The sequence below is a fragment of the Prunus avium genome, chromosome 4, assembly GCF_965620075.1.
Source record: "Prunus avium chromosome 4, drPruAviu1.hap1.1, whole genome shotgun sequence".
NCBI lineage: Eukaryota > Viridiplantae > Streptophyta > Magnoliopsida > Rosales > Rosaceae > Prunus > Prunus avium.
In genome coordinates this window covers 30,576,589-30,598,155 of record NC_142287.1, presented here as the reverse complement: position 1 = coordinate 30,598,155, position 21,567 = coordinate 30,576,589, and the positions used below count along the sequence as shown (strand labels likewise).

The window sequence follows — 21,567 nt, the reverse complement described above, 5'->3', positions numbered from 1 at the left end:
AAGTGTTGAGAAAATCTTGACAAATGGGATATCTGTTTGTGCTACTCCTATTGAACATGGGGAAATATATACATTGTGGTAAATTTTCAATAATAATTTTGTTATTTACTTTATTATTCTTCAATAATAATTTCCACCAAAAACACAAAAAGAGACATTAATATAGTTTTCAATTATTCATCAGCTACATGGGCTGCCAAAGCCTAAAATACTACGCTTCACTAAGACTACTCATCTGGCCTTCACCCTGCTGCAGGTCAGGCCCAATTTGGGTAACAATCCGTAGCCAAATTATTGGGAGGTTATTTATTTATTTATTCTTTTGCTTTAATTTTTTTTTTCTTGATATCAAAAACATTTCTATAGCACTTTTGTTTTTACGTGAATCACAAGTTGGGCGGCGTTGGGGTGTTATGGCTTCAATGGAGTTCTGGGTTGTCCTTCAGTGTTGGTGTAGCAGTCTGTTTCCACTGATTTGAGATTTGGCACAAAGTACACACAAACAAGAGATGACAAGCAAACGAGAGAGAAGCAACACTATGAAAATCTATAATTGGGGCATGATATGCGCACCATAAATAGGCAAGGCATCAACCACCTTACTATTGCCCTCCCGAAAAACATGAGACTTACAAAAATTCCTGCCCCTCATCCTCCACAAACTGTTGTCCCAACCCACCAGCAAACACCAAGGAAAATCTGGGGTAAGAGAAGAAACCTAAGAAGAAGAAGAAAAAAACCCAACTGAGAAATTGGAAAAATGTTGCCAGAAAGGTGAATTCTTGCAGGGGAAGAAGAACCATTTGAATTGTTGCAAATTGCCACCAGAATGACTGAAAATGAAGACCCTGAGAAAAAAGGTGGTGTCTGGGCTTTGGATCAACAGCTGGACCAGCCCATGGATGAGGAGGCTAAGAAGTTCAGTAACATGTCCGAGGACAAGGTTCTCTGTCTCTCTCTCTCTCTCATCCCCTTCTCATTTTGCAGTAAACTGCTTCAAAGCCCAGTTCACCAAAAATTGGGAATGTCATTTTTGTATCTGGTACCCAATTGATTTTTTTTTTTTTCTCTCTCTCTCTCTCTCTCTCTCTCTCTTGTTTATGCTCAGTTAAGATAGAGATAAGTGAATTGAAATTGTGAAAATGAATGCATTCAATTAGATGAAGTCAGACTTTTGTTATTGATTGTGACTCTTTTATTCTATATGGTTGCACTGAATGTAGCCTGCCCATTCCAGGCATGGCCTGAATGCAATTAACAGATATTTAAGATACTGTGTTATTTTAGGACTAACTTTTCTCCTGTTTCTGATTGCTTTTTGTTTCCTCCAGAAATGTTCATCAATAACGGTTCTGCAGCTTGCATTTCAAAGCCTTGGTGTGGTCTATGGAGATTTGGGCACATCTCCTTTGTATGTTTTCTATAATACATTTCCTTATGGAATTGACGAGCCAGATGATTTACTTGGAGCTTTATCGGTTGTTATATATTCCCTCACTCTTATTGCACTGTTGAAGTATGTTCTTATTGTCTGTAGAGCAAATGACAATGGTCAAGGTAATTGATCTTAGCCAATAAAGTTACTTTATTCTAATCGTATAGGCTCCCCTTGCCCATCTTTCTACTAGTAATGCAGTTCCCAGATAATTAATTTTAGTTTATCTATATGATTGTTTACTAGTAGGTAGAATTACATTATGGATGGTTTTTTGAGCCTTTTGTTTCACGTATCGCCAACAGTGCAGTTCATTTATTTATATCCCTCATTCTCTTAATTGATTGGTGGTTCTTATTTCTCTTTCCCCTTGGAAGAATTGATGGAAGGTTTTCTTCATGATGATTCCATGAATTAGAAAAGGGGGAAGAATAAATTTTGTGAGGGAGAGGGGAACAGATGAAAATTTGTTGTAGAAACATTATGTAACCATGTACAAGACACCCACATAACAGAAACATTTTGAATTAAATCCCCGCTTGTTTGAGAAGGTAAACATAATTTTGATTTATTAGTCACCTTGGAAGCGACAAAGGTCTGTAACACTTTGTGTGGATCAATCATGAAGATGTACATAATGAGTCTATGGTTGACAAGAACTTATGGAAAATTGTAAAGTGAGTGCAAGAATAAGTATTCTGAAATTAATTGATGCCAGAATTATTTTAAAAATATTGGAGGGTTGTCTTAATGATTTACCATAAGACTGCATAAAATACAACGAGAGGGAGGGAAATACATGTTTGAAAGTATGAAGTCACACAAAAAGTGAATCTTTATTTAAAGGGAGTTTCATATAAAGTGTAAAGTGTGAAAAATCGGGGTGAGTGATGATTGAACCGCAACATCTTGGGATGGCAGAGCGCAAGTTTGAGCCTTGGAGGATTCCTTTATCAGAGTAGCTGTTTCTTGTGAAACCTCTGGAAACCCACTTCCAGTTTTCAGGTCCTTAAAATACCTGCTCAATGTGGAAATAGCACTGGGTGATGGCCTCGTATATATATATAAAGTGCCATATCAATATTGCTGCTTTACGCCACAATTTTTCCTGATTTATTTTCATCTCATGTATGGCCTCTAGTAATGAATTTCTGTGCTAGCATTGCCCGTTAAAAAAAAAAAAAATATCATTGCCAAAGCAAATATTTACGTTAACGTAAAAACTCATGAGATCAGATGCAAGGGGTGATTCAGACTCTTTTATGTATTCTTTTTTTAACTAATATCATGCATCCTTTGCTATATGTACTTCTGATGCTAGTATACCATGAGATACAGTATCCCAGTATGTTCCTTCTGAATGAGGCTAATTTCCATGTTTGATTCCTCTGACACTTGGTTCCTGTAAGCTTATCCTCCTCATGGTTTCAGGTGGAACATTTGCTCTTTATTCATTACTTTGTCGACATGCAAAAATAAAGACTGTTCCTAACCAAGACCAAAGTGATGAGGAGCTAACAACATATAGCCGTTCTACATTTGGTGAGCAATCATTTGCTGCAAGCACTAAGAGATGGTTGGAGGGACATGCATTGATTCAGAACGTACTTCTTATTCTTGTCCTGATTGGCTCTTGTATGGTGATAGGGGATGGGATTCTGACTCCAGCCATATCAGGTATATATGTTCATGTAGTAGGATCATTTTTCTATGTGTTCATAAATAATCTTCTTACAGATGCAGATCTTTTTCAACATATTTTCTGTGAGTAGGTTACACAAAAAGGTAAATGAGATCAGCCAAATAGTATATGAGTTTAAACAAGTGCCTGGATAAGCCAGGTTTAGCAGTTACCTTTGTTAAATGAGGAAACCTTTAAACAAGAAAAGTTGTTAAACAGATTTCAGCATCTAGTAGAATAATGTTGCACTGCCACTGTTGGAGATTGGGCAAGGTGATAGGGTCAAAGGAACCAACTGGTGGCAATTATGGAGATGCTGCAAGGGTTATAAAAATTATTTTTCGATATATTGGTTACTTCTTGGAATAGCTTTCTTACTTCTGGAATAGAAACATAATAACACTTGAAAAATAATATCTTTAGTAATTAGATGACAAAAAAGAAGAGAACTTGTTGTCTCTAATGGCACTCATCTTGCCATTATATTGAGCATATGGATGCTATACTGTTAAGTTGAATATGTAGTCCACTTTCTGAACTATCTGCATGCATGCTGCTGTCACTTTTTCTTTACACAAAAATCAATATGAAAGCGAGTTATTTATAACTCCAGAAATGTCACAAATTGATGCATTGATGCCTAAGGTTAAACCATATCACATGATTTACATCTCTTGGATGGGATCTTGTAATTTATGAAGTGAAATGTCTTTGGGTGGTAAGCTTTAAAAATTTTCTTTGGGCTTCGTTTGACCAAGAATGTATGTTTTTGACTTTCTGTCAGTTAGTTAAGAATTATATAGTGGATAGAAACGTACATAGGATCATGAAAATGCTTGGTGCAAATGGGAGTGGAAGAGTGGTAATAAATTTTAACATTGCCCTTTTACAATGCAAATATGGGTTAGTATTCAAATGTGTCTGGGGTGGTGTGGCTTTGCCTACGAACTGCTACTTGTCATTGGTGGAAGGTTATTCGGGTATTGGGGCCAATAAAAAGGAGATTACCCTTTTGCAGTGTGTGATATTGACTAAGCACAGTGGGCTACTTACTAAATTGGGTATTTCAGTGGTTCCGCTCAAGAAAACCCTTATTTTTGGGAAAAATGGTGGCTTGGCCTCTGCTTGTAAGGTTCAGGGTGGGAAATTAGATAGAAATTTCGTCACGAAATCGGGTGTCGGTGTCCCGAAACGTCCAGTTCGTTGAGGGCTTCGTTTGGGTTGGTCTAGGGTGTTGGCTTGTCCTGGGTTTTCTTTGTGGTCTGTGGGCGCTGGGTTGTTTTGTTTTTTAGTCTGTTTCTCTGTCTTCTGTGGATTCCTTATCCACTGCTGTATTTTGCTCCTATCTTAATACATTCGTTTCTATTAAAAAAAAAAAAAAATATTGACTTCTTTGAGGATTATTTGGTTGGAAAAAAGTAATAGGTCGTTTGATGGGATGCGGGTATACTTTGAGATAGAATTCGATTTCTAACTTCTCTATGGACATCTTCAGGGGTTTTTCTTTTAGTCTAATCCGTCTTAAGGAGGAACTTTGAGTTGAATGTAGCACAAGCTTTGTTTGTTGACTGTGAAAATGATTGCAATGAACACCTTGCTGAACTCCGTGTAGCTTCTTTCTTTCTATTTAATAAAAGCATGTGTTTCTTAAAAAGAGAAAAAAAATCTAGGTTTAAATGACTTTTTAGTCTTATAATATTGCATCAATTATTCCTTTTGAAGCCTCCAATTAGGGGCTTGATTTTGGCTGTTCAGTTTGAACTGATTGTATAGTTTGGACTTATGTAATTAATACGTAGAGGACATTATTCTAGAAGGAAAATTGCCTATGATTCAAAGGATTTTACATACACCACATCTGAGAGCTCCTTTTGAAAATATTTAATGTTTTCTTTAATGCTAATGCGGTGACAATGATTCTTTCTCAGTTCCATTGGAAGCTGCTTAGCCATATTCTTTTCCATAAGTATAAGTAATACTTTAACCATACTATCTTTCGCAGTTCTGTCAGCAGTTGGTGGGATCAATTGTTGCCGGTATCATATTAGTAATGGTATCTCCATGCTCCTGGTTGTAAAGTTCTCTTTTTTGCTTTGTCATTTCTGCAACTGAATCTATCAATTTTCTAAATCTTATCTAATTGTAGTTACACATTCTTTATACAGACATAGTCGTGGTTGTTGCTGTTGTTATACTGGTAATTTTGTTTATCATGCAACAATTTGGTACACAGAAATTTGGTTGGCTGTTTGCACCAATTGTTCTCCTTTGGTTTCTCTTAATTGGAGGAATTGGCATCTTCAACATTTGGAAATATGATACTAGCATTTTGAGAGCTTTTTCACCTGTGTATGTGATAGCATTTTTTCGAAAGGGTGGTATAGATGGGTGGGCATCTCTCGGAGGTATCATGCTTTGTATAAATGGTAAAATTTCTGTATGCTATTATTGAATTTGATCCCTTCTCTTGTTTCTGATCTGAATTTTGTGACTTTACTCTCTGAATACTGGTTGTGCACCATTTACAGGAACAGAAACTCTTTTTGCTGACGTATCCCATTTCCCAGTCCTGTCCGTACAGATTGCTTTCACATTAGTTGCATTTCCTTGCCTTCTTTTAGCCTACTCTGGTCAAGCTGCCTACCTTATGAAATATCCACATCATGTGTTCGGGGCTTTTTATTACTCTATTCCAGGTTTGTTTGATCTCTCAACTATAAAATATAGCATAAACGTTTATGTCTTGGGTGTTTTTTGTTTGGTAGTCCCAAAACTAATACAAAGTAAAATTTTAAATTAAAATACTTGTTGTCATCTGGTCATAATGCTGATATATGTGCGTGTGTGTGTGTGAGTGTGTCTATGTATGTATATTGTGAGAAATGTCCCTGTAAGGTATTTTCCCTGCAACATGTGTGGAACTTGTCAACAAGATATGAACATAACACATTTATTGTCTGAGCACCAACTCAATATTTATGAGAGATATCATGATACGGAAACTGAAGCAGTTCAAAAATAAAATACTAGTACTTGGAAGGGTGATTTAGTTATGGGTATAATCATCATCGTTAGCACTTTCCTAACAATGGAGTTGCTCTCATTCTTGAAGACCAGTTTGGACATAAAAAAGAAAAAATGGCTTTTAGGAGTTGGTCCGTTACGTGAGTAAGAGTGTCATAGGAACTAGGAATTTACACTTGAAGAATTTCATAAATAACTAGGAAATTATACATGGAAATTTTCATTTGAAGTCTGTTATTCAAGAAAATTCTCTTAAACTTTCATACATTTTCAGAGTAGTGTGAATGCCCCATGCTGATGGTAATTTGTTGCTGAAAAATGCCGATTAATCATTTTTGCAGAAAGCATATACTGGCCTGTGTTTAGTGTTGCAACTGCAGCTGCTATTGTTGCAAGTCAGGCCACCATAACTGCAACTTTTTCATTAATCCAGCAGGCCCTTGCGCTTGGCTGTTTCCCAAGAGTCAAAGTTGTATATACATCAAGGAGCCATCACCAGATATATATTCCAGACATTAATTGGATTCTTATGATTCTATGCATTTCTGTGACAGCTGGATTTAAAAATCAAAGCCAAATTGGGAACGCTGCTGGTGAGTTTATCCTCTTGTTCCCTTCATATCACACCTTCTTTTGATTCTGCATAATATCCCTATAGTAACATGTCATGGAATAAACTATAAACTTTTGACTGAGCCAATGAATTTCATCCCGAGTAGTGATTACTGGGCAAAATTTTAGACAAATCTTGTTCACATTTCTCTTCTTATACATGCGCTCTGACTACTACTTGTCGTATCACGTTCCAAGCTCGCTGGTTGAACTTGCAACAACTAACACAATCGTGCATGTTGCAACAGGGACGGCTGTTGTCATAGTCATGTTGGTAACCACATTTCTTATGATTTTAGTCATGATATTAGTGTGGCGCTGCCATTGGACTCTTGTACTCATTTTCGCTTGCTTAACATTGGTAGTGGAGGGCACTTACTTTTCTGCAGTACTCCTTAAGGTCAATCAAGGTGGGTGGGTTCCTCTTGTGATTGCGGTAGCCTTCTTTATCGTTATGTATGGCTGGCATTACGGTACAGTAATACGCTTTGACATTGAGATGCACAGTAAGGTATCGATGGCATGGATTCTCGGACTCGGTCCCAGTTTAGGACTGGTTCGGGTACCTGGGATAGGACTTGTGTACTCTGAGATAGCCACTGGAGTGCCCCGCATCTTCTCTCACTTTATCACCAACCTACCCGCCATCCATTCTGTTGTTGTCTTTGTCTGCGTGAAGTACCTTCCTGTCTGCACAGTCCCAGAAGAAGAACGGTTCCTGGTAAAGCGGATTGGACCCAATAACTTCCACATGTTCCGTTGTGTTGTAAGATATGGCTACAAAGACGACCACAAAAAGGATGATGACTTTGAGGAGAAGCTCTTTGACAACCTCTTCACGTTTGTCCGGCTTGAGTCCCTGATGGAAGGATCTCCAGGCTCTGATGTATCCAGTATACTTAACCAGCAAACAATCCAATCAAGAGATGCCATGTGGAACAATAACAACAACAGTATACCTTACTCCAGTGCAGACCTGTCAATTACATCAGTGGACTCAATTGAGCTTGCTGATTCTCCAATGTACATGAGCCAGCCTCTGACGTGCTCCATTCCGACAAGCAGCCAGCTGGTGGAGATCGATGAAATAGAATTCTTGAACAGGTGTAGAGATGCAGGGGTGGTGCACATACTGGGAAATACTGTAGTGAGAGCTAGGAGGGACTCAAATTGTTTTAAAAAGATGGCTGTTGATTACCTTTATGCATTTCTTAGGAAGATATGTAGAGGAAACAGTGTACTCTTCAATGTTCCTCATGAGAGTCTCTTGAGTGTTGGACAGATTTTCTATGTATAAACACTTTTTGGTACTATAAACCAGCAATTGTAAATCGGCTTCTGCTTTTCAATTTCATGATCATTGTAGAAACATTCAAGATTAGAGAGAGAGAGAGAGAGAGAGAGAGAGAGAGAGATTATCAAGCAAAAGCGAATGATGTTCATGCATGGCTGAACAATGATGTATATTTTGATTGGACTTGGTTTTGGGCCTGCTAGTTAAGTTTTGACTCAAATTACCAAAAGGAAATTGTGACTCGGTTGGATCCAACAAAACTCCATGTTTTGACTTAACGTCAACCCATTGTTGGTATGCAGTCTTGTCCAAATCATGATGTCTCAGCTTGTGATATTTTCAAGCACATACTTCTTTTCATTGGATTTTTTTTCTTCTATTTTTGTGTGAAGTGAGGGCCAAAAACCCAAAAACAAATATCTTAAATTAAGCTAAAACATTACTACGTGGCCTAGCTAGCCACACGAATCTCTTAATAAAGATCACATAACCATGCTCTGTTAATAAAGATATCACAAATGAGTCCTTTCATTCTTTTAGTTATTCAATTAAAAAATTAATTTAATCATTTATAACGATCTACCGGTACCGATACGCTGAATATACCACAATATACACCACAGAATTACTGATCACAAAATATAGATTATTAATATAATTAGGACCTCCTCACATTAACAGTTGCCCTTTATTTTTGTTTTCCCAAACATGCGTGCTTGTCTTCACTCGATGCTTAATGAAAAGAATGTCCTCGCCCTCCATTTTGTATTAATTTTCTTCTACAAATATTCCCTTTAGTTTTAACCATGTGGACGCAACGCAAATCCTTATTGGATTCCGTACATAAGAAACCCGCGCTCTAAATCTTAGGAAATGAGTATTTTTGGTATTTTCTACATTAAGAATCTTGCATATTAACACAAAGAAACCCATAAACATTACTTGCAAAGAGCAAGACGCATTTTTACCAAATCAGAAAGAAAAAAAACGCAATTTAAATTTCTTCCAGTTTTTAAAGCAATATACTTTTTTGTCCAATTTTTATTCAACTGTTTTACTTTTCTTCTTTTCAAGCTAGATTGTTTGCTTTTACAGTTGTAGTTTTAACAAAGATCGTATTTGGGTTGTCGCCAAAACACAAGCTTGCTGATAAGTACGTGGATAATTAACCAGAAAAGGGGAGGAAAAACAATATTTACCATGTACTATAATTTAACTAGGATAAGGAATGGCTCAATGAACTAGGAGCACCGCCGTCTCTCTGTTACTCCTTTTGCTCTGAAGAATGGCGTTTGTTCATCTCTGTCACTTTTATGGTATGCTTTGATGCGTACCTGAAGTCTTCAAGGCTAAACCCACGTGGGAATATCACTTACAACCAAGTAAAGACACTGAAAGTTTTGATTTTGTTTTGTTTTTCTTTTTTTCCTTTACATTTTTCTATGTAAATCATTTGCTAGGTGTTCTTGGATTGTCATGGCTTCAATGGAGTGCTGGGTTTTGTTCATTTTTTGTGTAGCAGTTTATTTCCGTTCAATTGAGGTACTAAAATGCATGCTCTGGGTTTTGTTGTCTATTCAACTTGTTCATTTTCTGTGTTGGATTTCTGGGTAGTGGATTTGATTCACTTGAATGATCTTTTAATGTTTCATACTTGATAAAGCTTCTTAGTTGGGAAAGTAATGTTGATTTTTAGCTGTTGCTGAGATTTTTTTCCCCGGTAATTTGCAAGCAATTCAAAAGCAGAAGAATTTTCAGATTGTAAACACTGATATTTGTTTTGGTTTAGGTTCAGTCAGGACTAAAGTATATGGGGTTGCAGCTGTCAATGTAGAGGGAGAGTAAGAAAGAACAACTAAGGGATTGAAAAAATTATACTCGAGAGGTGAATTGGTGGAAGGGAAGGAGAATCATTTGAATTATTGAGATGCAGATGGCCAGAAGAATGTCTGCTGATGAAAACACTGATAACAAAGGTAGCGTCTGGGCTTTGGATCAGCAGCTTGATCAGCCCATGGATGAGGAGGCTAAGAGGCTTAGAAATATGTACAAGGAAAAGGTATTATCTTTCTCCCTCTCTCTCTCTCTCTCTCTCTCTCGCTCTCCTCCATTCTGTAGTGAACTGTTTCAAAGCCTAAAGTACCCATATAATTAGTAATGTCAATTCTGAAGGCTTTAAAATTTTAAAATCTGGCAGTCAATTGAAGTTTTGTTTTTGTTTTTTTATGATCAGTTTATTTGGAGAAAAGAAAAGGAAAATGAATTGTGCAAAGGAATGCATTCCTTTGGATGTAGTCTGGCATTGTTTATTGATTGCAACTCTTCATACTACATGGTTGAAATAATTGCATGACATATATACAACGAATGTAGCCTGCCTATACCTGGCATGGATTTGACATATATTTTAAGATATTGTGCTATTTCTATAATAGCTTTGCTCTTGTTGCTGATTTCCTTGCAGAAATATTCGACATTAATGCTTCTGCAGCTTGCATTTCAAAGCCTTGGTGTGGTGTATGGAGATTTAGGCACATCTCCTTTGTATGTTTTCTACAATACATTTCCTGATGGAATTGGTGACCCAGAGGATTTAATTGGAGCTTTATCTGTTATTATCTATTCCCTCACTCTTATTCCACTCCTCAAGTACGTTTTTATTGTCTGTAGAGCAAATGACAATGGTCAAGGTAATTGATCTCAACCAATGATGTTACTTTATTCTAGTTCTATATCATCCATATATAAGCTTCTTCTCTCTCTCTTTCCACCTTTATAATTTTAGGCATTACCTTGAATTCTGTGCTCAGATAATTAATCTAATGTATCTGTGTTTGATTTCTCAATAAGAGACAATTACATCGAAAATATGGACGCTGTTATGGCCTTTTTCTGATGTAGTGCCAATAGTGCAGTTCATTTGTTCTTCCCTTTTCATTCTTTTAAGGTTGATTGATGACTGTCCTTATTTCTGCTTTGCTTTGGGAAAGTTGATGGCAGATTTTCTTCCTGATGATTCCGTCTGATGATAGAAAACTTAGAGATAGAATCAATTAAAGGGGAAAGAACAAAATTGGTAAGGGACAGGACACATATGAAATGATAGTGGATAACAATAGGCGAACATGTACAAGGTATCCACATAATAAAAACAGTTTGGATTAGCTTCCAGCTTCTTTGAGAAGGTAAACACGATTGTGATCTTACACACGCCGACCCCTTCAAAGTGAGAGGTTTGTAGTGCTTTATACGCATCAATCATGGAGATGTAAACAATGAGTTTATGGTTGATAGTAATTTATGGAAGATTGTAAATTAAGTGAAAGAGTGACATTTTAAAAGTAATGAATGTCAGAATTCTTTGCTATATATTAAATGATTTTTGTTATGTATTCTAATGCTAGTATACAGTAGCATTATGGCTGTATCTTCCCTCTCAATGAGGCAAATTTCCCTATCTGATTTTGTCCGCACGTTCCTGCAAACTTATCCTCCTAATGGTTGCAGGTGGAACATTTGCTCTTTATTCACTACTCTGTCGACATGCAAAAATAAAGGCTATTCCTAACCAAGACCAAACAGATGAGGCACTAACAACATATAGTCGTTCTACATTTGGTGAGCAATCATTTGCTGCAAGAACCAAGAGATGGTTGGAGGGACATGCATTAATGCAGAGCACACTTCTTATTCTTGTCCTCGTTGGCTCTTGCATGGTGATTGGGGATGGGATTCTGACTCCAGCCATATCAGGTAGGCATCGCATCTTCATGGTTGATATTGTAGAATAGTTCTTCTGTTTACTATCTTCATAACTAATCTGCTTATTATGTAACTTTGTATTACACATACCCACAAACGCTCTTTTCTATTCTCTCCTCTTTCTTCTCCATCTATTACCGAAACCCAAACACATTCAACATGCGTAAATTGTTCCTATGGAAGTAAATAATAAGGGAAGCTATTGAATGCCCTTGCACCCAGACCAATGTTTATCATGAAATCCATTCGTTTTTTCATTTCTGGATGATAAAGGTACTTCCTTGAAAGCATTTTACTAAGTGTGAGTATTGTAATTTTCTACAAATATTCTCTGATAACTCCTGCTGAGGTGAGTATGATCCTTTATCAGTTTTATTGGAAGCTGCTTAGCCATATTCTATTCAATAAGTATACGCAATACCTAACCTACTATATTTTGCAGTTCTGTCAGCAGTTGGTGGGATCAATGTGGGCCACCCTAAGATTAGTAATGGTATCTCCATGCTTTTGATATAAAGATATCGTTTCATTTGCTTTGTCAAGTTCGTGACTCAATGTATCAATTTTTCCAAATCTAATTATAACCACACTTTTGGTTTACAGGGGTAGTCGTGCTTGTTGCTGTTGTTATACTGGTACTTTTGTTTACCATGCAACGCCATGGTACAGATAAAGTGGGCTGGCTGTTTGCACCAGTTGTACTCCTTTGGTTTCTCGTAATTGGAGGAATTGGCATGTTTAACATTTGGAAGTATGATCGTAGCATTTTAAAAGCTTTTTCACCTGTATATGTATATCGATTTTTTAAGAGGGGAGGAAAAGATGGGTGGACATCTCTCGGAGGTATTATGCTCAGTATAACAGGTAAAGTTCTATGCATGCATAATCTTTTTTTATTATCTTAACTTTTCATTTATGACAGTCAAGTGAGTTTGTGACTTACTCCCTGAAGATTGGTTGTGAACACTTCCAGGAACAGAAGCACTTTTTGCTGACCTATCCCATTTCCCAGTCCCGTCAATACAGATTGCTTTCACGTCAGTTGTATTTCCATGCCTTCTATTAGCCTACTGTGGTCAAGCTGCATACCTCATGAAAAATTCAAATAATGTGATCGGTGCTTTTTATCATTCCATTCCAGGTTTGTTTGATCTCTTAAATACAACATAAACATTTACGCTTAGGTGTTTATTGTTTGTGTAAGTAGAAGCCTGTTATTCAAGAAAACTCTTTAAACTTTACAAATATTTTCAGAGTGGCATGAATACCCCATGTTTATGGTAATTTATTGCTGAAATATGCCGATTAATCTTTTTTTGCAGACAGCATATATTGGCCTGTGTTTATTGTTGCTACTGCAGCTGCTGTTGTTGCAAGTCAGGCCACCATAACTGCAACTTTTTCATTAATCAAGCAGGCCCTTGCATTAGGCTGTTTCCCAAGAGTCAAAGTCGTGCATACATCAAGGAAGTACCGTCACCAGATATATATTCCAGAAATTAATTGGATTGTTATGATTCTCTGCATTGCCGTGACAGCTGGGTTTAAAAATCAAAACCAAATTGGCAATGCCTCTGGTAAGTTTTACCAAATGTAGCTTATCTTATTTAAACACATATCTTCCTGTGTTTATATGTGTCCAGGTTGAAATAGGTATTTCACCAACTAACATAATCTTACGTGTTGCAACAGGGACGGCAGTTTGTATAGTCATGTTGGTAACCACATTGCTTATGATTTTAGTCATGATATTAGTGTGGCGCTGCCACTGGATTCTTGTCCTGATTTTCACTGGCTTATCATTGGTTGTGGAGGGCACTTACTTTTCTGCTGTGCTCCTCAAGGTCAATCAAGGTGGCTGGGTTCCTCTTGTGATCGCAGCAGCCTTTTTTGTCATCATGTATGTTTGGCATTACGGAACAGTAAAACGCTTTGAGATTGAGATGCACAGTAAGGTTTCAATGGCATGGATTCTCGGACTTGGTCCCAGTTTAGGACTGGTTCGGGTACCTGGGATAGGCCTTGTGTACAGTGAGCTAGCTAGCGGAGTGCCCCGCATCTTCTCTCATTTTATCACCAACCTACCCGCCATCCATTCTGTTGTTGTCTTTGTCTGCGTGAAGTACCTTCCTGTCTGGACAGTCCCAGAGGAAGAGCGGTTCCTTGTAAAGCGGATCGGACCCAAGAATTTCCACATGTTCCGTTGTGTTGCAAGGTATGGCTATAAAGACGACCATAAAAGGGATGATGATTTTGAGAAAAAGCTCTTTCAAAGCCTTTTCTTGTTTTTCCGGCTTGAGTCCTTGATGGAAGCGTCTTCAGACTCTGATGTATCTAGCTTGCTTGAGCAACAAACTAAGCAATCAGAAGATGGCCTGTTTTGTAATAGCAGCAATATGCTTCACTCCAATGTGAACCAGTCAATTGGGTCAGGGGACTCGATCGTGCCTGACGATTCTCCATTGCATGCAAACAACATTACCTCCTCCATTCCGGCAAGCAACCAGGTTGGGACTGATGATGAGGTAGAATTCTTGAACAACTGTAGAGATGCAGGGGTGGTGCACATGTTGGGAAATACCGTAGTAAAAGCTAGGAAAGAATCAAAGTTTTGGAAGAAGATAGCTATTGATTACCTATATGCATTTCTTAGGAAGATATGTAGGGAAAATAGTGTAATGTTCAACGTTCCTCATGAGAGCCTCTTGAATGTTGGACAAGTTCTCTATGTATAGCATTCACATCTTGTAATGACTGAAGGCATATTAGCAATCAAATTTAGCATGTTGTTATCCGTTTCAGTTAAGTTCAGTCATTGCCAGTGGTTTATGTTTTATCATGTTCTTAGCAAGGAGAGATTATTAGGTAGCACTGTATTATCAGGTGGCATTTTCCGGATTGCAGTACAGACGAATAATGGGACGACACTTGGGCATCAAGATCTTTTTCAACCATGTTTCTTTAATTTTGTTTATGTATCAGTATTCATTACTCCCCGCCTTTGTCATCTAGGATTTCATTGTTGACAAAAGTAGAAATCAAACCAAATAATCCGACCAAAAAAAAACACCAAAAAAACCGATTTCAATGTAAGAATTCAGCAATGCTAGTTTTGCGAAACATTCAAGTTAACTTGATCGAGACAAGTTAACACAAGTGTGGAAACATTCAAGATGATCACGAGTCACGACCACTAGTGTGGTTGGGTATGTTGTGAGGATGTAAAGAATTATCACATTAAGATAAGAAATCTTATAGGGCATAAGAAGATTAGTCTCACAATTGCCGATTAGTTTTGCGAACCTCAACTTCCACATTTAACTTTCACATAGTATTGAATAAAAATACTATTTTATAATGGCTGAATTTTTCACCCTTACATATATTAAATACGTACATATTTTTTACCGTATTTCATTTGTACTTCTTTCGTAATTTATTTTACTACGGTTAGTATGCAGTCTTGTCCAAATCATATTGCGTCAGCTTTAATATATTTTCAAGCACATGGTTTTTGTCTTTTTTTTTTTGTGTGTGAAGTGGGGACCAGAAGCCCAGAAACAAAAAACTTAAGCTAAATCATGGGATTCATAATTTAAAGAGATTGCAAATCACAGAACTATTATTATAATTAAGACCTCCTCACTGTCAAAGATACCTTAAATTTTCCCAAACACGTCTTGTCTTCGTACTATAATAAAAAAGAATGACTTCTCCCTTCTTCCTTTTTTTCTTTTTTTTTAGGATCTTTCCTATTGAGAGGAGTGATAGTATACTAAACTCATATACACTATATGGATGCTAGGACTCGACCTTTGCTCAACCTTCTTTTTTAAATGATCTTCTACTTGCTCTGACTAGTCTATTTTATGCTATTTTGATCTATTTGTACAAATTCTCACGTGAATTTTTTGCGGAATTGGAAATTACTAAATCCCCTCAGAAACCAAAACTTAATAAACATATGTGTCTGTCATGTTTTTATATTCTGATATTTCTGTGAACACTCACTGTTTTAAACTATGTGGGCGCCAATCCTTATTCGATTGCGTGTATAAAAAAAATCCGCGCTCTAAATCTTAGGCATATTTGTTGTGTATATTTGGCATTTTCTTGTACATTTAGAATCTTTGCATACCACCAGCCAACAAAAAGAAACCCATGCATAACCATTACTTGCTAAGAGTAAGAGGCATTTTTACCAGATCGAAAAAAATAAAAACAATTGCAACTGAAATTTCTTTCAGGATTGAAATGAATAAATATCTATTTATATAATAGCACTTGAACGAATTATATTACGTGATCATACTCTAACGTCACACTATTATTAAAAATAGGAAAGAAACAATATTTACACTGTATTATAACGAGAAGGGCCCTAACTAGAATAAAGAATTACTCTTTGCTCTAAAGAATGGCCTCTGTTCATCTCTGTCACCCTTGTGGTAGGCTTGATGGGTACTTGAAGTCTTCAGGGCTAAACCCACCTTGGGAACATCACTTAAAACCAAGTAAGAAAGCCACTAAAAGTTTCGTTTTTTCTTTTTTTTCCTTTCATATTTTACATTTTTTTTTATGTAGATTGTATATGCTGGGTGTTCTTGGGTTGTCATGGCTTCAAGGGAATTCTGGATTTTTGTTCATTTTTTGTGTACTACTTAGATGTTTTGCATTAGGTTACTGATGAGATGTTTTCTTGGTAATTTGCTAGCAATTCAAAAGCAGAAGAATCTTCAAATTTTCAACACTGATATCTGTTTTGCATTAGGTTCAGTCAGAAAGAGCAACTGGGGCATTGAAAAACTTGGACAGGTGAATTGGTGGAAGGGAGGGAGAATCATTTGAATTATGGAGATGCAAATGGCTAGAAGAACGCCTGCTGATGAAAACACTGATAATAATAATAAAGGTAGTGTCTGGGTTTTGGATCAGCAGCTTGATCAGCCCATGGATGAGGAGGCTAAAAGGCTTAGAAATATGTACACGGAAAAGGTATTATCTTTCTCTCTCTCCCCCATTATGCAGTGAACTGTTTCAAAGCCTAACTTACCCATATCATTAGAAATGTCAAGTCTGAAGGCTTTGAATTTTAAAAATCTGGCAGTCAATTGAAGTTTTTGTGTGTTTAGGGTCAGTTAAGTAGCTTTTCTCTTGTTGCTGATTTCCTTGCAGAAACATTCGACATTAATGCTTCTGCAGCTTGCATTTCAAAGCCTTGGTGTGGTGTATGGAGATTTAGGCACATCTCCTTTGTATGTTTTCTACAATACATTTCCTGATGGAATTGGTGACCCAGAGGATTTAATCGGAGCTTTATCGGTTATAATCTACTCCCTCACTCTTATTCCACTCCTCAAGTACGTTTTTATTGTCTGCAGAGCAAATGACAATGGTCAAGGTAATTGATCTCAACCAATGATGTTACTTTATTCTAGTTCTATATCATCCATATATAAATGCCTCTTCCCCCTCCCCGCCTATCTAATGTTAGGCATTACCTTCAATTCGGTGCTCAGATAATTAATCCAATTTATCTTTGTTTGATTGCTCAATAAGAGACAATTACATCGGAAATATGGATGCTGTTATGGCTTGTTCTGATGTAGTGCTAATAGTGCAGTTCATTTGTTCTTCCCTTCCCATTCTCTTAAGGCTGACTCAAGACTGCCCTTATTTCTGCTTTCCTTTGGGAAAGTTGATGGCAGATTTTCTTCCTGATGGTTCCATCTGATGATAGAAAACTTAAAGATAGAATTAAGTAAATTGGGGAAGAGTACAATTGGTGAGGGTCACAGGATACATATGTAATATTAGAGGATAACAATAGGTGAACATGTACAAGGTACCCACATGATAGAAACATTTTGGATTAACTTCCAGCTTCGTTTGAGAAGGTAAACGCAATTGTGATCTTACACACGCACCTTCAAAGCAAGAGGTTTGTAGTGCTTTATACGCATCAATCGTGCAGACGTACATAATGAGTTTATGGTTGATATTAATTTATGGAAGATTGTAAACCAAGTAAAAGAGTAATATTTTAAAAGTAATGGATGCCAGAATTCTTTGCTATATTTCATGATGTAGTTCTAATGATAGTATACCGTTGCGTGCATTATGGCAGTATCTTCCCTCCTAATGAGCCAATGTCCCAATTGTTTTTGCCGACACTGAGTTCTAGTAAACTTACCCTCTTCATATGGTTGCAGGTGGAACATTTGCTCTTTATTCACTACTCTGTCGACATGCAAAAATTAAGGCTATTCCTAACCAAGACCAGACGGATGAGGCACTAACAACATATAGCCGTTCTACATTTGATGAGCACTCATTCACTGCAAGAACCAAGAGATGGTTGGAGGGACATGCATTAATGCAGAGCACACTTCTTATTCTTGTCCTAGTTGGCTCTTGCATGGTGATTGGGGATGGGATTCTGACTCCAGCCATATCAGGTACCCATCTTCATGGTTGAACGCTTTTTTCCACTCTGCCCTCTTTCTTCTCCCTATGTTACAGAAACCCGAACGCATTCAACCTGCGTAATGTTCTTAGAGAAGTAAATCATAAGGGAAGTTATTGCAATACCCTTGCACACAGAGCAATCTTTATCGTGATTTGTGAAAACTATTCTTTTTTCAATTTTTTTGTTTGTTTTCTAAATGATAAAAGGTACTTCCTTGATCATATTCTATTCGGTAAGCATGCGTAATACTTAATCGATTCATACTATCTTTTGCGGTTCTGTCAGCAGTTGGTGGGATCAACGTGGGCCACTCTAAGATTAGTAATGGTACCTCCATGCTTTTGGATATGAAGATATCTTTTCATTTTCTTTGTGAAGTTTGTGACTCAATATATCATTTTTTCCAAATCTAATTATAACTACACTTTGGTGTACAGAGGTGGTTGTGCTTGTTGCTGTTGTTATACTGGCACTTTTGTTTAGCATGCAACACCATGGTACAGATAAAGTTGGTTGGCTGTTTGCACCCATTGTACTCCTTTGGTTTCTCGTAATTGGAGGAATTGGCATGTTCAACATTTGGAAGTATGAAAGTAGCATTTTAAAAGCTTTTTCACCTGTATATGTATATCAATTTTTTAAGAGGGGAGGAAAGGGTGGGTGGACATCTCTCGGAGGTATTATGCTTAGTATAACAGGTAAATGTTCTATAGGCATGCATTGTCCTTTTTTATGATCTTTAATTTTCATTTATGAAATTCAAGTGAGTTTGTGACTTTTCCCTGAAGACTGGTTGTGAACACTTACAGGAACAGAAGCACTTTTTGCTGACCTATCCCATTTCCCAGTCTCGTCCATACAGATTGCTTTCACGTTAGTTGTATTTCCATGCCTTCTATTGGCCTACTGTGGTCAAGCTGCATACCTCATGAAAAATTCAAATAACGTGATCGGTGCTTTTTATCATTCCATTCCAGGTTTGTTTGATCTCTTAAATATAACATAAACATTTACGCTTAGGTGTTTATTGTTTATGTAAGTAGAAGCCTGTTATTCAAGAAAACTCTTTAAACTTTACATATATTTTCAGAGTGGCATGAATACTCCATGTTTATGGTAATCTATTGCTGAAGGATGCTGATTAATCTTTTTTGCAGACAACATATATTGGCCTGTGTTTATTGTTGCAACTGCAGCTGCTGTTGTTGCAAGTCAGGCCACCATAACTGCAACTTTTTCATTAATCAAGCAGGCCCTTGCATTAGGCTGTTTCCCAAGAGTCAAAGTCGTACATACATCTAGGAAGTACCGTCACCAGATTTATATTCCAGAAATTAATTGGATTGTTATGATTCTCTGCATTGTCGTGACAGCTGGGTTTAAAAATCAAAACCAAATTGGCAATGCCTCTGGTGAGTTTAACCAGATGTAGCTTATTTTATTTATACACATATCTTCTTTTGTTAATACACAAGTTCATGAAATTCAGGTCAGTGTGTGAATTTGTTTGAATTCTTTCTACATACATTATAAAATGTCCCACACGTGTGTTTCTTGTGCGGGTTGGCTTCACCTTCTGTTTTTTTTTGCGGGGGTAAAGACATCTACTTCAGTTAGTTAGTACGAAATTAACTTTTGTATAGCATTAGTGAAAAAATCATTTTCCTTCTCATATCATGCCATCTTCTCATCTTGCTGAATCTCCATATAGACTAACTTTTGAATGGATTAATCATTATTGTCTTTCATATCTTCCATAATTTCTAAACATTCTCTAGCTCCATGTTTATCCACATTATGCAAAAGATTCTCTGACCTGGATTATGGGGGGTCAGCTTGGCCAGTGGCTGTGAAATCAAAATAGTCATTAAGGATGAGGTCTAAATTACAGTTCATCATTCTTTTTCAGTACCTTCCAATGTCATTTTTTTTCCTTTTGTTTCCCATCTGCTTCCAGTTGTAACTGTTCCGCCCGAGTGGGTACAATTCTAGGCAAATTTTGTTCCCATTTCTCTTCTCAAACTTCTGTTCTGTTACTTATCACATCTCCTTCCACGCTTCTTGGTTGAAATTATATTGCACCAACTAACATAATTTTACGTGTTGCAACAGGGACGGCGGTTTGTATAGTCATGTTGGTAACCACACTGCTTATGATTTTAGTCATGATATTAGTGTGGCGCTGCCACTGGATTCTTGTCCTGATTTTCACTGGCTTATCATTGGTTGTGGAGGGCACTTACTTTTCTGCTGTGCTCCTCAAGGTCAATCAAGGTGGCTGGGTTCCTCTCGTGATCGCAGCAGCCTTCTTTATCATCATGTATGTTTGGCATTATGGGACCGTAAAACGGTTTGAGATTGAGATGCATAGTAAGGTTTCCATGGCATGGATTCTTGGACTTGGCCCCAGTTTAGGACTGGTTCGGGTACCCGGGATAGGCCTTGTGTACACTGAGCTAGCAAGCGGAGTGCCCCTCATCTTCTCTCATTTTATCACCAACCTACCCGCCATCCATTCTGTTGTTGTCTTTGTCTGCGTGAAGTACCTTCCTGTCTGGACAGTCCCAGAGGAAGAGCGGTTCCTTGTAAAGCGGATCGGACCCAAGAATTTCCACATGTTCCGTTGTGTTGCAAGGTATGGCTATAAAGACGACCATAAAAAGGATGATGATTTTGAGAAAAAGCTCTTTCAAAGCCTTTTCATGTTTGTCCGGCTTGAGTGCCTGATGGAAGCGTCTTCAGACTCTGATTTATCTAGTGTACTTGACCAACAAACTAAGCAATCAGGAGATGGCCTGTTTTGTAATAGCAGCAATATGCTTCACTCCAATGTGAACCAGTCAATTGGGTCAGGGGACTTGATCGTGCCTGACGATTCTCCATTGCATGCAAACAACATTACCTACTCCATTCCGGCAAGCAACCAGGTTGGGACTGATGATGAGGTTGAATTCTTGAACAACTGTAGAGATGCAGGGGTGGTGCACATACTGGGAAACACTGTAATAAAAGCTAGGAGGGAATCAAAGTTTTGGAAGAAGATAGCTATTGATTACCTATATGCATTTCTTAGGAAGATATGCAGGGAAAACAGTGTAATGTTCAACGTTCCTCATGAGAGCCTCTTGAATGTCGGGCAGGTGTTCTATGTATAGCATTCGCATCCACCTTGTAAACAGTGAAGGCATGCTAGCAATGCAAATTTGATTATGCACTTTAAATTTAACATGTCATCCATTTCAATGAAGTTCAGTTCATCATTGCCATTGGGTTTTTGTGTTATCATGTTC

At 37.4% G+C, this 21,567-nt stretch overlaps 3 protein-coding genes across 16 annotated transcripts; all 3 read left to right on the top strand.

The window, feature by feature from the left end:
• Positions 1 to 355: 355 nt before the first annotated feature.
• Positions 356 to 8,106, top strand: LOC110767329 (potassium transporter 10-like). Of its 2 annotated transcripts, none has more exons than XM_088252657.1 (8): positions 356 to 943; positions 1,332 to 1,557; positions 2,867 to 3,112; positions 5,119 to 5,169; positions 5,282 to 5,521; positions 5,645 to 5,812; positions 6,482 to 6,733; positions 7,001 to 8,106. In XM_088252657.1, the coding sequence occupies exons 1-8, from the start codon at positions 830 to 832 to the stop codon at positions 8,047 to 8,049; spliced, it is 2,346 nt and encodes a 781-aa protein (XP_088108783.1). In that variant the 5' UTR covers positions 356 to 829; the 3' UTR covers positions 8,050 to 8,106. The 2 variants fall into 2 exon arrangements, with proteins under 2 accessions (XP_088108783.1, XP_088108782.1); XM_088252656.1 differs by having other exon boundaries at positions 358 to 943; positions 5,282 to 5,542.
• Positions 8,107 to 9,129: 1,023 nt separating this feature from the next.
• LOC110767348 (potassium transporter 10) lies at positions 9,130 to 14,614 on the top strand. Of its 6 annotated transcripts, none has more exons than XM_088251731.1 (10): positions 9,130 to 9,362; positions 9,507 to 9,588; positions 9,842 to 10,105; positions 10,511 to 10,736; positions 11,554 to 11,799; positions 12,251 to 12,301; positions 12,412 to 12,672; positions 12,782 to 12,949; positions 13,131 to 13,385; positions 13,501 to 14,614. In XM_088251731.1, exons 3-10 carry the CDS (start codon positions 9,974 to 9,976, stop codon positions 14,541 to 14,543), a joined length of 2,382 nt encoding a protein of 793 aa, XP_088107857.1. In that variant the 5' UTR covers positions 9,130 to 9,362; positions 9,507 to 9,588; positions 9,842 to 9,973; the 3' UTR covers positions 14,544 to 14,614. The 6 variants fall into 6 exon arrangements, with proteins under 6 accessions (XP_088107857.1, XP_088107854.1, XP_088107855.1 ...); XM_088251728.1 differs by having other exon boundaries at positions 9,836 to 10,105; XM_088251729.1 differs by having other exon boundaries at positions 9,130 to 9,428.
• Positions 14,615 to 16,170: 1,556 nt separating this feature from the next.
• LOC110767356 (potassium transporter 10-like) lies at positions 16,171 to 21,503 on the top strand. 8 transcript variants are annotated; one of them, XM_021970877.2, is made up of 9 exons: positions 16,171 to 16,322; positions 16,580 to 16,803; positions 16,984 to 17,209; positions 18,021 to 18,266; positions 18,566 to 18,604; positions 18,715 to 18,975; positions 19,087 to 19,254; positions 19,435 to 19,689; positions 20,390 to 21,503. In XM_021970877.2, exons 2-9 carry the CDS (start codon positions 16,660 to 16,662, stop codon positions 21,430 to 21,432), a joined length of 2,382 nt encoding a protein of 793 aa, XP_021826569.1. In that variant the 5' UTR covers positions 16,171 to 16,322; positions 16,580 to 16,659; the 3' UTR covers positions 21,433 to 21,503. The 8 variants fall into 8 exon arrangements, with proteins under 8 accessions (XP_021826569.1, XP_021826568.1, XP_021826565.1 ...); XM_021970876.2 differs by having other exon boundaries at positions 18,563 to 18,604; XM_021970873.2 differs by having other exon boundaries at positions 18,554 to 18,604.
• The last annotated feature ends 64 nt before the right edge of the window (positions 21,504 to 21,567 follow it).

What these genes read in the sequence shown, in the direction of transcription:
- LOC110767348 (XM_088251731.1), top strand. Translation starts at nt 9,974, where the DNA reads ATGCAGATGGCCAGAAGAATGTCTGCTGATGAAAACACTGATAACAAA. An exon ending in CCACCCTAAGATTAGTAATG is followed by an intron (nt 12,302 to 12,411) that starts GTATCTCCATGC and finishes TTTGGTTTACAG; the next exon opens with GGGTAGTCGTGCTTGTTGCT. An exon ending in TTTTTATCATTCCATTCCAG is followed by an intron (nt 12,950 to 13,130) that starts GTTTGTTTGATC and finishes CTTTTTTTGCAG; the next exon opens with ACAGCATATATTGGCCTGTG.
- LOC110767356 (XM_021970873.2), top strand. Translation starts at nt 16,660, where the DNA reads ATGGAGATGCAAATGGCTAGAAGAACGCCTGCTGATGAAAACACTGAT. An exon ending in GAAATATGTACACGGAAAAG is followed by an intron (nt 16,804 to 16,983) that starts GTATTATCTTTC and finishes ATTTCCTTGCAG; the next exon opens with AAACATTCGACATTAATGCT. An exon ending in TTTTTATCATTCCATTCCAG is followed by an intron (nt 19,255 to 19,434) that starts GTTTGTTTGATC and finishes TCTTTTTTGCAG; the next exon opens with ACAACATATATTGGCCTGTG.
- LOC110767329 (XM_088252656.1), top strand. Translation starts at nt 830, where the DNA reads ATGACTGAAAATGAAGACCCTGAGAAAAAAGGTGGTGTCTGGGCTTTG. An exon ending in TTTTTATTACTCTATTCCAG is followed by an intron (nt 5,813 to 6,481) that starts GTTTGTTTGATC and finishes TCATTTTTGCAG; the next exon opens with AAAGCATATACTGGCCTGTG. An exon ending in CCAAATTGGGAACGCTGCTG is followed by an intron (nt 6,734 to 7,000) that starts GTGAGTTTATCC and finishes ATGTTGCAACAG; the next exon opens with GGACGGCTGTTGTCATAGTC.